General features: G+C 53.8%; 1 protein-coding gene and 1 long non-coding RNA gene across 2 annotated transcripts; both read right to left on the bottom strand.

The window, feature by feature from the left end:
* Positions 1-90: 90 nt before the first annotated feature.
* CLK3 (CDC like kinase 3) lies at positions 91-7,811 on the bottom strand. The gene is made up of 13 exons (XM_082060844.1): positions 7,721-7,811; positions 7,099-7,247; positions 6,340-6,547; positions 4,174-4,267; positions 3,824-3,890; positions 2,986-3,102; positions 2,603-2,769; positions 2,354-2,448; positions 1,884-2,013; positions 1,355-1,437; positions 927-1,006; positions 701-791; positions 91-505 (listed from the first exon to the last, which is right to left on the bottom strand). Exons 2-13 carry the CDS (start codon positions 7,245-7,247, stop codon positions 320-322), a joined length of 1,467 nt encoding a protein of 488 aa, XP_081916970.1. The 5' UTR covers positions 7,721-7,811; the 3' UTR covers positions 91-319.
* Positions 7,812-11,471: 3,660 nt separating this feature from the next.
* On the bottom strand, positions 11,472-13,204 carry LOC309443779. Its single transcript, XR_014184858.1, has 2 exons — positions 13,162-13,204; positions 11,472-12,341 (listed from the first exon to the last, which is right to left on the bottom strand). It is a non-coding gene; the product is annotated as an uncharacterized lncRNA (long non-coding RNA).
* Positions 13,205-13,275: the final 71 nt, after the last annotated feature.

Below are 13,275 nucleotides of genomic sequence, written 5' to 3'. Positions count from 1 at the left end.
TTCCAGTTAATTTTTTTAACATCTCCATCTTCCTTTGCAGAAAAGGCAAAGCTGGGAGCAAAAGAACCCTCTACCTGTCTACAAGGGAAGTATCAAACAATAAGAAACACTTTATTTTAACTTTACAACATATAAATAGACAAATCTGTGCTTTCCAATGTAGCTTTTCTTGCCCTCCCCTATCCAAGGTCTTTATTGCAGCGCCCCAACCCCTCTAAATTCGGGGAGAAGAGAGCGAGCGGGGCTGAACTGCCGAGGCTGGACCTGAACTGCCGAGGCTGGACCGATCCTGTATGTACAAATCCAGCAGACATCGCTGTCATCTGCTGAGGTCCCGGCTGGCGCCTCGACCACACAGCATCCTTTCCTCTGCGGAGAGGCCAGCAAAGAAGGGGTGCAGGAGGGCTTCTGAGAAGGTGATCCTCCGGGAAGGGTCGAATTCTAACATCCTCCTCATCAAATCAAAGAGCTGGGCATGCTCCAGCGAGTCGTGCAGCATGTACGTCTGAAACAGAAGGGCTCTGAACCCTCGGCCCTGGTTTCACGATGCACAGCAAGGTCACGGCTGTTTCCCTAGTGCCTGTCCTGCTTCAGCCAGACCAATAAAATCCTATTTCCCAGTTATTCCCATCCTCAAGCCCCACTTAACTGATCTCAGGCAGGGAACCGCAGAGCAGTTCAGCCACAGAGCAGCACCTACCCGCAGGGGCTTGCAGTTCTCTTGGACATAGCGCCCATCGGATGTGTTCTCATCCCATACCAGGTTCCCGTTGTGGAAATATTTTTGCTTTCTGGAGAAGAAAGATGATGTTCAGTAGGGCTACACCCATGTAGTGAAGACTCGATGTGAGGATATAATTGGTATCCTGAGTAATTAGCTACAAACAGTTAACTGGACTGTCTTAAGTTCAGGAACAGGTTCTTACCGAGTCCTGTGGATCATGTGAGATGGAATTGGCCCGAGGACTTTTTCCATCATGACAAGATGCTCACGATTCTCATGGGTCTGCAAAGGGAAAGAGCAATGGTACATTAATTCAGAACTTGGAGACCTGATGGCAGAAGTTTTGTCACCTACACAAGTACAGGGAAGAATGGACAAGCCTCTGTCAGGAATGCGGCAGCTCCTGTCCACCTATACTTCTTGATTTTTCTGTTCTTCACCACAAGTGATCTGAACCTCATCCTTCCAGCAAGGCACGAGTCCTCAAACCAGGGGTTGTTCAGGGCTTATTTTCAAACTTGCCTTTTGATTTTCAGTGCCTGCTCTGCATTTCCATTCCCTTCACCCAAGTCTGAGCCCTTTTAGACACTAAGGATTTGTAGGGGACGGTGTCTCTTGCATGAATCGTACCTGGAAAAGCGTGAAGCCGCGGTAGTACTCAAACAGAATGCAGCCGGTACTCCAGACATCGCATGGCTGCGCCCAGCCCAGCTCTGCAAGGAGAATCACGTTAACGTTGCTCTCCCAACAAGCCCCACCAGATTTCTACTTGCTCCTCGCTGAAACTGCCGGGATGACATGGAGGCAGCCCTACAAGTTATCTGTGTGATTTCCAGCGTTCTGCACACTGGCAAGAGGACTGATTCAGTTTCAACTTACGCTGACTCTGTGTTCCCCAGAACCAATTTGAACACTTCCCAAGTCTCACAGGTTTTCCTCGGCTCTCTGCGCTGCATCTCACTATCTGCAAGTTCCTTCCACACAACCAGGACCTCGAGACCACTGAGGTGATGTTGCAGCAACACACAGAACAGGCTGTCCCCAAGAACTGGAGCATTCTCAAGCTGGTTTTCCTCTAGACAGCACCATCCTACAGCATCCCTGGGACAACTGTTCTCCTCCACCTGCCCGAGACTCCCGAAATACCAGTGACACTCACCCAGAATCACTTCTGGCGGACGGTAGTGCCGGGTAGCCACGATAGTGGTGTGGTGCTCGTGATCGAAGGTGGCACTTCCAAAGTCCGCCACACGAATGCTCGTGTTCCGAATGGATTTCTCCTCACAGCTCTGCAAGCAAACAAGAAGTCCTCAGAGCTGCTGAGAGTTGGTTCAGGATTAAGCTGGGCTTTGAGAAGAGCGCTCTGACCCCAGAACCGCTGTGTCTACACTAATCAGAAGGATTATACTGAAACTCTGAGCTCTTTACATCTTAGATCAGTGTTAAGGAAAGCTGCTCCACTTCATGGCCCGGAGCTTTTACAGCTTTTAGAAGATAGAGAAAGAAGAGGTTCAAGTTCCAGTTTCCTCTCACTGAACAGACTTTTAAGGCCCTGTGGGCACGTATGGAACACGGACGCAAAGGCAGGCTATTCCTGGTCTAGTCCCTTCTCTTTGGGACATAACCCACCTTTTTCTCGTTGTACAGAGTGTCAAAATCTGAGTTGACAAACAGGATGTTTTCTGGCTTGAGGTCAGTGTGAGTCAGCTGGTTGTCATGTAAAACTACACAGGCGGCAGAGAGAAAGAGAGAGAGAAAAAAATATATAGAAGAAGCAGACACTGCAGAACCCACACAACTCTGCCCATCAAAGCACAAAGCCAACTCATCTCCCTCCCAACCCGCTCTGGGGGGACATGGTGGCCCTGGGTGACGTACATCTCAAGGCATGGCAGAGCTGGTAGGCCATGTGCCGGATCTGAGGGAGAGGGTATGGCTGGAAGTTATTCTCCTTCAGGAACTCAAAAGTGTTCTTGCCCAGAAGCTCAAAGGCAATGCACATGTGGCCGTGGAAGTTGAACCAGTCTGACATCAGGACACACAAGCTGTGGGGAGAGAAAGACGTGAGGGACTTGACAAAACAGTCGTTCTCCCAGTTTCTGGCTACTTCAGGAGTGGTTGATGAGCAAAAGCTCTGAGCCAGCTGACTCAGAAGCACGCTTTTGGTTAATTTGCCCCATGTTTCTTTGGATATCACCCAAGCAGGCTACTTGTCTGTAAGGTCATGGCACTGCCTACCCAGGAGTCCTGCAGGAACTTACAATTTATTCTCCTTGTCCTTCTCTTTGATTTTTTTCAGGACATTAATTTCCAGCCTGGCTGCTTCTCGGTACTTTCCAACATTTTTTATGATTTTCAGTGCCACCTGAGATTTGCCTCTGTAAGGGAAGAGACCAAAGGATGGAGTCAGAGAAAAAGCCTACATCTGGATGTCCTCAGTCCACAGGGAGAAGCCACATCCCAATCACCTGAGTCACGTTTTTGTGTGTTAAAAGGGTCCCAAAGCAGCTCTCAAGGTCTGCCAAAGACTTATGTCGCTTGACCAGTAGTTAATTTGAAGCAAAAAGCTATTGCTGAGTAACAACGCCCCAGGGAGAGCTGCAGCCGGCTCTGCCAGCCCAGGTTCCTGACACAGCAATCTGTAAGGTCACTGTGCTTCCAGCAGCCACCTCCCCGCTCTGGCAGTGCCAGAAAGAATTTGGAGGAGGCAGGAGCTGCCAGCAGCTCCTACACTGAGGTGACTTGGTGGCTCGGAGCCAGACAAAAGGTCAGGAAGAGACAGGGGTCAAGTGAAAACACAGGAGAGGTTAAAAAAAAATAATAAAAGGGGGAGTTTGCAGCCTGTGCTGAAGCCCTCAGCCATGGAATGAACTCCCCTGCTTCCCTTATCATATCAGCCTGCAAACTCAGGGGCTCAGGTATGAACCAGGCCACTTTCTGCTTCCTCTACAAAGTAACTTCTGCCACAGCAACAAGTGGAAGGTGACAAGAGTTTGGTCTGGCGGAGTCCCAGGCCAAACCAGCAGCATTAATCCTGCCGCGCTCGTGAGTGTGACGCAGAGGGGTCACACGACTCGTCTGGAAGGGAAAGACGCCCACCTGGCATGGTCCACGCACTCCACTACTTTGCCAAAAGTGCCTTCGCCAAGGCTGCCGACAATTTCGTCTAGGAGAGAAAACAGGAGCGGATGTGAACTTCAGAGGCTTGGCGAGAGCTGAGGTCCTGCAATTTCACAGCAATCAATTGTCAAAGCAAAAAAAAAAAATAAAGTCTCTCACTGCTACACTCTTTAAAACTCAAGGCTCTATTGTCTGCCTCAGGCAATTTACTGCTCAGTCCATTTATAAGCAATAAAAACACTAGAGACCCCTCCAGTACAATACGAGAGATCTCGTCTAACATGGGGATAGAAAGTAGAGAGGTAAAGTTTTACGAAAGGTGGCTGTACATCGCTCTTGAAGCCAATCGCCGATCCTGCACACCAGGTGGCCTTCCTTGTCATCTTCCACGCTCCTGCTGCGCTTACTGCTCTGTTGGCTTCTCTGTACGCACCGCCCCCCGAAACGGCATACGACCAAGCGCGCCCAGTTCCGAGTGGCAGGATTGTGTTGTCATTCAAAGGTGGAGATGACGGTGCGGCGGTGGGCGGATTTTCCAGATCCCAGCATTTCATAAGGCACACAGCATATATAACGATAGGGATATTGCAAGGGACACGTCAAGACACAAAACTAACTTCAAAACAGAAAAGTAATCAACAGCTACAGGTATGTAAAGAAAAAAATCTCTCATTAGCTACGGCCTCGGGTGCCTCTGAGGCAGGAACGTTCCCCCTCTTCTCCGAAGGGGAGCAGCAGCTGCCGAGCCGCAGGGTCAGGGTGGCTCAGCTGGGCGCCACCGTTCCCCACAGAGGAGCAGCTCCCTCCGCAGCACCTGAGGATGCTGCCAGAGGCGGGAGAAGAAGGAGGGTTTTGCCAGAAGAACATCATTTTCTTTGCTGGCAAAGGTGACGCAGAGTATGCGAACTGTCAGGTCAGACAAGTTGTCCAGTAGAAGCCAGGGTAGCAGTTCTCCCTCCCTCCATGCAGCTCACTCATTTGTACCTCGGTTAATAAATCACCCGTGCCCCGGAGCCGTATCCTACCCCCACTACAAACCAGCCCTCCCCTTCTTGAGGGAACCAACTACCACAATGATCCCAAATCCACACTGGCTGCAAACAGACCTGGTGTTGCACAGTGCCTTTGGGATGTGATTTGAAGCCTGGGAGAACTTTTAGGAAGAGGGATGGTTGAGTGAATCCCCAGGGAATGTTTCACTCCACTTCAGGCGTCTTCTTCACCCCTGCTACTGCGAGCTTCTACTGGAAAACCAGCCAAATGCTCCCAAAAGGACCTGGGGTCCACAAAGCAAGCTACCCTAATTCCTGATCTTTTTCTACTTAGCATTAAAAATAGTTACAATCTCTACAGCCACAGACATTAATATAAAGCTCTACATTTCCATGCCTGAGCTTCTATCAGGCTTCTCTTCTGCACCTGTCACCTCCGTTCCACCCCCCCAGCTAATCCAAAATAATGAGCTACAATGAAATCCCAAAAGATGAGCTGAAAGGGAGGAGAAGGCAGAGGGGACAGTTGAGACAAGCTGGGAGACTTCAAAGGATTGAGATCAGGCCAGCCCAAACCTGTTCACTGTTATCACTGCATGCAAACCGCACTGGAGCATTTTCCTTGTAACCCTGGCTCTTTCTAAAACTAAAATTAAAAAGTCAACTGGGAATAAAAGGAGGAAAGCAACAGACAGTCAGAACTTCCCAGCCGTACAGATCTCCACTCTAACTACAGAGATTTAACTCAGTCATTTAAAAGCAACAAACTTGGGAAAGATGGAAACGTTCCTTACAGGAGTGAAGCATCAGACGTCTGGTCTGACACCTCAGAACACTTCAGTGTATTCCCAGTTCATCCTTGAAAGGAATACTACATTTCAGGGTGGAAAACAGGGAAGTTTAACTCAAAGCAGCCAAAATGCAAGGACACCTGTGTGGCACTAGGCAGAGAGAACATGTGTGTATCCTCAGGGGGTGGGAGCCTTTCTCTGAGCACAGCAGGACAGGGGTTAATCACCGCGGGGAGCACCGGGCTGACGGATCCCATCTGGGATCCTGGCACAGCGTCCACCCGCCCTGCCTTCGCGGGAGCGCTCCGTACCAAACCCCCCCGAGAAGCGGCAGCGTGCAAAGCGAGGCCTTGGCTGCACGTAAACCCAAACAACGCCGATCCCCTGCAGCAGCCGGGCTGGCCTGCGGCCAAGGCTCACCCTGTCAGCCTGTCCTGTCTGCGCCATTTCCAGCTTTCCCTCATCCCCTCCTCAACCATAACAAACGCAGCTTAGTTTCCTCACCTATTAAAGCTACAGGGGCTGGACTAGTAAAAACCAATAGCCACAAACGCTTCCCGCTTAACAAAACACAGATTTTTGGATTATACATTCCACGTAATGAAAACAAACATAAAAAAAAAGAAAGGGATTAGAGGTACTCACCCAGTGTTCAGAGCTGAAAGGAGGTAAGAGCAGTTAAAACCCTGATCTCATTTTGGATGCTACTCACCGAGGAGGCACTGCTACAAGACCTGGTCCTGTGTTTCCGGCAGTAGTGCGGGTGTTTCTTTGGACGGTGCTGCTCTCTGCCTCGGGATCGCCGCCAGTTTCGCGAGCGGGTCGAGTAATAATCCTCTCCAAAAGATGGGCTTCGGTCTTCGAATCTGTAGGCGTCGCTGTCCCGTCTGTATCTCCTGTGGTAAGGCATCCGGTCATGGCTGCAGCACAAACAAGAACGTGTTTAAAAGCCTGGAAAAAGCACGAAAGGCAGAGTCCTGCTCCGAGTAAGTGCTCTTGGTCCCACTGTCTGTTTGCAAAAGCCTGTTTTAATCTAAATCAGAGCTGAAGCAGGAAAGATCAGTTAGCGACACTCAGATATTTTCTGAGAGCATAGGGGTGTTGTTACTTTAAATTAGATTTGTAATAATTTCAGAAGGAAGCAGGTGACTGGGGAAAAAAAACCAACTTTAATGCCTTCACAGCATTAGAACTGGGAAACATGATTCCAGGGCACATTCTCCCTTGTTAATATTAAAGACATGGCTCTGGGACGAACTTTTGGCTAGATAGAGAGGCAGAAATGTGTCAGGGAAGCCACACACGATTAAGCCTTTGACTTCCATCCCTAGGATTTACGGGTTTAAAGCTGATCCGCGGTCAGGAAACCAAAGCTGCCGCTGCTCAGTGCCAGCTCCCAAACACAATCAGAAGGGAGGACGGGGGTCTCGTCCCTCCCTGCTCGCTCCCCCGGGCCCCAACCTGCTCTCACCTTCTGGATCGCGATCTCCTGCAGAGATCCCTGCGGGGCGGGTACCGCACCCTCCCCTCGTAGTCCCTGCTCCGCGATCTCCTCCTCTTCCAGCGCTGCCCCAGGTAGCTCTCCGGCTCCGGGGACCGGTATCTCTTACAGTGATGCATCTGAGGGCAGACGAGAGGTTTCCCCGCTCCAACCGGGCCCGGCTCAGGGGCTCCCGCAGGGGACAAGGACGTTCCCAGCCCACCGCAGCCCCCGACCCGGGGGGTGTGGGCAGAGACCCCCGCAAAGGGCGCAGGCAAGGACGGAACTGGGGAAGGTTTTAAGCCGGAGGCCTCCCCTGGGAAACGGGCTGTTTATACGAACGCTACGAGTTATTTCCCCGCCGCCTCCTACAAACACCCCGGTACAAACCGGCCCCACCGCCCCTGGCCCGCGTCACCTGCGCTAACGCTTTGGCAGGGGGGGAGCGGGGCGCTCAGGGCCACGGCACCGCCCGCCCCGGCACCCGATCTCCGCCGGGGACGCAAGTACGACAGCGGGGCGCTGCGGCTGGGCCCAGGCCCGGCCCCATTCGCCGGCCCCACCAGCCCCGCTCCGCGCCCCGGGCCGCCCCCCGGGCCTTCCCGCCGCTCACCGCCCCTCCGGTCCCTCCGCGGCTGCGGCCCGGCCCCCCCGGCCCAGCAGCGCCGCCGCTCCTACTTCCGCTTCCGGCGCCGCCCGCCTCTCCCCGCGCGGCCAGAGCGGCTCCGCCCCGGGCCGCTCTCGCTGCCTCTCTATGGCTTGGAGGTCGCGGTTAACGCCCGCGGCGCCGGGCGATGTCAGCCGATGTGAACGGGCTACAGGGGGACAGGTGGGACGGGGCTGCCCCGGCACGGCCCTCTGCATCTTCACACGGCTGTCCTCACCGCAGGCTGCCGCGCCGTGGCCATCCTCGCCATCACCATCCTCACCATCACCATCCTCACCATCACCTTCCTCACCAAGGTCTGCCACGCCATCACCTTCCTCAACACAGCATTCCTTTCCATGGCCTTCCTCACCATGGCCATCCTCCCCCTCACCAGGACCTTTACAGCCACGGCCATCCCCACACTGGCCTTCCCCACTATGGCCATCCTCACCATCACCTTCCTCACCGTCACCTTTCTCACCGTCACCTTCCTTACCACTGAGCCTTCCTCACCATCACTTTCCTCACCACTGAGCCTTCCTCACCATGCTCATCCTCCACTCAGCCTTCTTCGCCATGGCCTTCCTCACCATGACAATCCTCACAATGATGATCCTCTCCGTGGCCTTCCTCACCATGGTGACCCTCACCATGGTGACCCTCGCCATGCTCTGCATCGCTGTCGTTGTCCCCATGGGGACCTTCTCTTGGGGCTGGAGATGGCTCCTGGCCAGGTGGGCAAGGAGCTGCTGGCAGAGGTTTGGTGTCCAGCTCAACCTGCGAGGAACGAGGGCCTCAGTCCTGTTTATTTACAAATTAGCACCACAGGGGGTTTGCTGTCACCCACCCATGCGTAGTGCAGAGCAGTTGGACTGGGGTGGTGGGTTTGAGGGTAAGTCATGCTTGACCAACCTCATAGTTTTTATGAGAATGTAACAAGGTGGATGGATGATGGCAGAGCGGTGGATGTGGTCTGCCTTGACTTCAGTAAAGCCTTTGACACAGTCTCCCACAGCATCCTCACAGCTAAGTTGAGGAGGTGTGAGGTGGGTTGCAAACTGGCTTAGGGAGAGAAGCCAGAGAGTGGTAGTCAATGGTGCGGAGTCTAGTTGGAGGCCAGTATCTAGTGCAGTGCCTCAGGGGTCAGTACTCGGGCCAATATTATTCAATATATTCATTAACGATTTGGACGAGGGAATAGAGTGCACTATCAGCAAGTTTGCTGATGACACCAAGCTGGGAGGAGTGGCTGACACTGGAAGCTGTGCTGCCATCCAGAGACCTGGACAGGCTGGAGAGTTGGGCAGGGAATAACCTAATGAAATTTAACAAGGGCAAGTGTAGAGTCCTGCATCTGGGCAGGAACAACCCCAGGTTCCAGTATAGGTTGGGAAATTACATATTAGAGAGCAGTGTAGGGGAAAGGGACCTGGGGGTCCTGGTAAACAGCAGGGTGACCATGAGCCAGCACTGGGCCCTTGTGGCCAGGAAGGCCAATGGCATCCTGGGGTGGATTAGAAGCGGGGTGGTTAGTAGATCGAGAGAGGTTCTCCTGCCCCTCTACTCCGCCCTGGTGAGACCACATCTGGAATATTGTGTCCAGTTCTGGGCCCCTCAGTTCAAGAAGGACAGGGAACTGCTGGAGAGAGTCCAGTGCAGGGCAACAAAGATGATGAAGGGAGTGGAGCATCTCCCGTGTGAGGAAAGGCTGAGGGAGCTGGGGCTCTTTAGTTTGCAGGAGTCTGAGGGGTGACCTTATTAATGTTTATAAATATCTAAAGGGTGAGTGCCACGAGGATGGAGCCAGGCTCTTCTCGGTGGCAAACAATGATAGGACAAGGGGTAATGGGATCAAGCTGGAACACAAGAGGTTCCACTTAAATTTGAGAAAAAACTTCTTCTCAGTAAGGGTGACAGACACTGGCCCAGGCTGCCCAGGGGGGTTGTGGAGTCTCCTTCTCTGGAGACATTCAAACCCGCCTGGACATGTTCCTGTGCGACCTCACCTGGGCGTTCCTGCTCCAGCAGGGGGATTGGACTGGATGAGCTTTTGAGGTCCCTTCCAATCCCAAACATACTGTGATACTGTGATACTGTGTGATACTGTGACTGGGCTCCCCGCACCTCTGGCAGGGCCGTCGCACCCCGTGGTGCCGCATGTTCCCTCCTGGTGCTGGTTCTGGGCTGGTGGGAGCCCCGGCTGGGCCATCTCTGGGGCTCTGGCGTCCACCAGCGTGTCCTGCCCTGGGCAAACCCAGCTGACTCCCCTCTATTTATCACACACCCCTGTATGTGCCTTCCTCACACAGGGGAATTTGCAAAAGCTTCTCTATTAACGGGTGCTGCTTTCTTCCAGCTAAACCAAGTGCTGTCCTCCTATGAGACCTTCCTGCAGGCCAACGTCCTCGAGTTCCTGTGAGTGTGCGGCTCTGCCCTGGGGTGACACATGGAGAGGGGTGGGTTTGGCTCCGAGGGAAGGGCTGGTCCAGCAAAGCACCCCAGAGACAGCAGCGGGGGCTGGGGGGCTGTGCTCCCTCCAGGGCACCATCCCAAGGGGTCCCTGGTTGAAGGTGTTTGAGGCTGCAGATGAAGCCTCCTGAGACCTCTCTGTGGGGAGGGCTTCACCCCAACAGGCACAGCACCCAGTGATGGGGGCTCTTAGTGCTGCCTACAAGGTGAGGATTTTCAGCCAAAAGCTTGTTTGTGGGGTTTGTTGTTGGTTTTTCCCCTCCTCACCACATGTTTTTCCCCAGTGTGGGACTGGGCTCTGTGTGGAGGCAGAAGGCAAGCTGTACATGCACACACACACACTCCAAAAGGTAATATCGATTGTTTATTTTATAATCAAAGGTCAGGCAGGGCAGAGCCTCTGTGCCAGCAAACCCTCACAGTGCTGCAGCCTGGGGGCTCCTTCCTCCGCCTCCCTCCTCCTCCTCCCCAGCCCTGAAGTTGTCACTGATTACAGCGCGGTTCTCCCTGCGCTTCCACACCTTCCTCATCCTCCTCCACCTCCTCAGCAGGTTCTCCTGGGCAGGGCCCCGGGGCTCAGCAGTGGAGCTGCCCGGCCCCATCTGACCCATCGAGTTCTTTATTTCAGCTCCAGCCCCAGCCCCACAGTGATTTTTTTCAGCTCTTTTCCCACAAGTTGTTTGTTTGTTTGTTTGTTTGTTTAATCCGTGCGATTTCAGCCCCATCCCTATAGATTTTGTTTCAGCTCCCGGCCCTGCAGTGATTCTTCCAGCCCCAGCCCCAAGATGTTTATTTCAGCTTCATCCCTATAGATTTATTTCAGCTCCAGCTCCTGGTCTCCGTCAGTTCAGCTCCAGCCCCGTGGGTTTCTCTCAGCTCCACAGCTCCCGGCTGCAGTTCAGCTCTGGGATCCAGTCCCCCAGTGATTCTTTCAGCTCCAGCCCTATAGTGATTTTTCAGCTCCAGCCCTACAGTGGTGTGTTCAACTCCAGTATTATTCCCACAAGCTTTATTTCAGCTCCAGATCTGCAGTGATTTTTGCAGCTCCAACCCTATAGATTTGATTTCAGCTCCTGCCCTATGGTGTTTCAGCTCCAGCCCCTTCCCCAAGATCCTTATTTCAGCTCCAGCCCCAAGATTTTTATTTAAGCCCCATCCCTATATATTTGTTTCAGCCCCAACCCCTTTTTTTGCCACAAGCTTTATTTTTTTTTTTACTCTGTGAGATTTCAGCTCCAGCCCTACAGTGATTTTTCAGCTCCAACCCTATAGATTTTATTTCAGCTCCATCCATGCTGCAGACTCTTCATTTCAGCTCCATGTCTCCATCAGTTCAGCTCCAGCCCCGCAGGTTTCTCTCAGCTCCGCAGCTCCCGGCCGCAGTTCAGCTCTGGGATGTTGCAGCTCTGGCCCTACGGTGATTTTTCAGCTCCAGTGTTTTTCCCACAAGCTTTATTGCATCAGCTCCAGCCCTGCACTGATTCTTTCAGCTCCAGCCCTACAGTGATTTTTCAGCTCCAGTGTTTTTTCCCACAAGCTTTATTTCAGCTCCAGCCCTACAGTGATTTTTTTCAGCTCTAACCCTATAGATTTTATTTCAGTTCCAGCCCCAAGATCTTTATTTAAGCCCCATCCCTACAGATTTGTTTCAGGCCCAACCCCCTTTTTCCCCCAAGCTTTACTTTTTTTTTAACTCTGTGACATTTCAGCTCCAGCCCTACAGTGATTTTTCAGCTCCAACCCTATAGATTTTATTTCAGCTCCATCCATGCTGCAGACTCTTTATTTCAGCTCCATGTCTCCATCAGTTCAGCTCCAGCCCCGCAGGTTTCTCTCAGCTCCGCAGCTCCCGGCTGCAGTTCAGCTCTGGGATGTTGCAGCTCCAACCCTACAGTGATTTTTCAGCTCCAGTGTTTTTCCCACAAGCTTTATTGCATCAGCTCCGGCCCTGTAGATTTCATTTCAGCTCCAGCCCACGTTCTGTATTTCAGCTCCAGCCCTATGTACCTGGTTGTGATTTCAGCTCTGTGTTGTCTCAGGTTCAGCTCTAGGATCTGTCCCGGCTCCAGCTCCTTCCTCCGGCAGCTGCTCCCGGCTCTCCCAGCGGCGCTGCGGGCTGGTGACAAGGTTGTCAATCAGTCACCGTCATCACTCACACACCAATACGAGCTGTCACCACTGTCCCCATATCGCTTTGAGCGGCAGGTCCTAAATAGAGCCTTGGTCCCCAGCCAATCGCAGGTGTTGGTCGGTGACCCCGCCCCTCTATGCCCCGCCCACCTCGGGACGGAGCGGCCGCTGGGTCCCCGGTTCGCGTCCCCGGGGCAGCGCTCGGGCCGGGGCTGAGCCCCGAACCAGCCCCGAGCCCGCACCCCCCGTGGGTTTCCAGGCCCGAAGCGCAGCCCTGCGGCTCCGCTCCCGGCCCTGCGAACAGCGGATCCCAGGCTGGGGCTGGAACCCCCGGGGTGACGGGGAACGGGGAGCGAACCCAAAGTGCTTGTGAACTGGGGGCACCTGCATGGGGAGGAACGGGCGGGGGCAGCACCTGCCGCGGGGAAACTTTATTGGGCCTTATTACACTTTATTATTTAAGTTGTTACACACTGTGCTTATAATAATATAAGAAAATAGTAACAGTTATTGAGTTACATTATTTGAGCCCCGAATCACACGGGGAGCCGGGTCTGGCCCCGCAGGGCCTCCCCCGTTTCACCTTCAGCTCCCCCTTCGGCCCCACTCGGGACCGGTCCCCTCACCGCCCCGAGCTCCGCTGCGCGATCCCAGCGCGGAGCAGCCGGCGGGACGGGGCCCCGCTCCTCCGCCCCGCATCTTCCCGCGCCGCTCCTGCCCTCAGCCGCTCTCCCCGACACGAACCGCGGGCTGACGAGCAGCGGTCCCACCGCCCCGCTCCCCGGGCTCCCGCTCCCAGCGCTCACCGGCGGCCTCAGCCCGCGGAGCCCCAGCGCCACCGGCTCCTACGGGCGCCGCTCCACAGTGACACTGACAGCTTCACGCCCACGCACTTTATAGTCTCCGGCCCCGCCCGCCTC

This window comes from Streptopelia decaocto (genome assembly GCF_964273445.1).
Source record: "Streptopelia decaocto genome assembly, chromosome: 9".
Classification (NCBI taxonomy): domain Eukaryota; kingdom Metazoa; phylum Chordata; class Aves; order Columbiformes; family Columbidae; genus Streptopelia; species Streptopelia decaocto.
The sequence above is the reverse complement of the archived record's forward strand: the minus strand, read 5'-3'. Positions and strand labels throughout refer to the sequence as shown.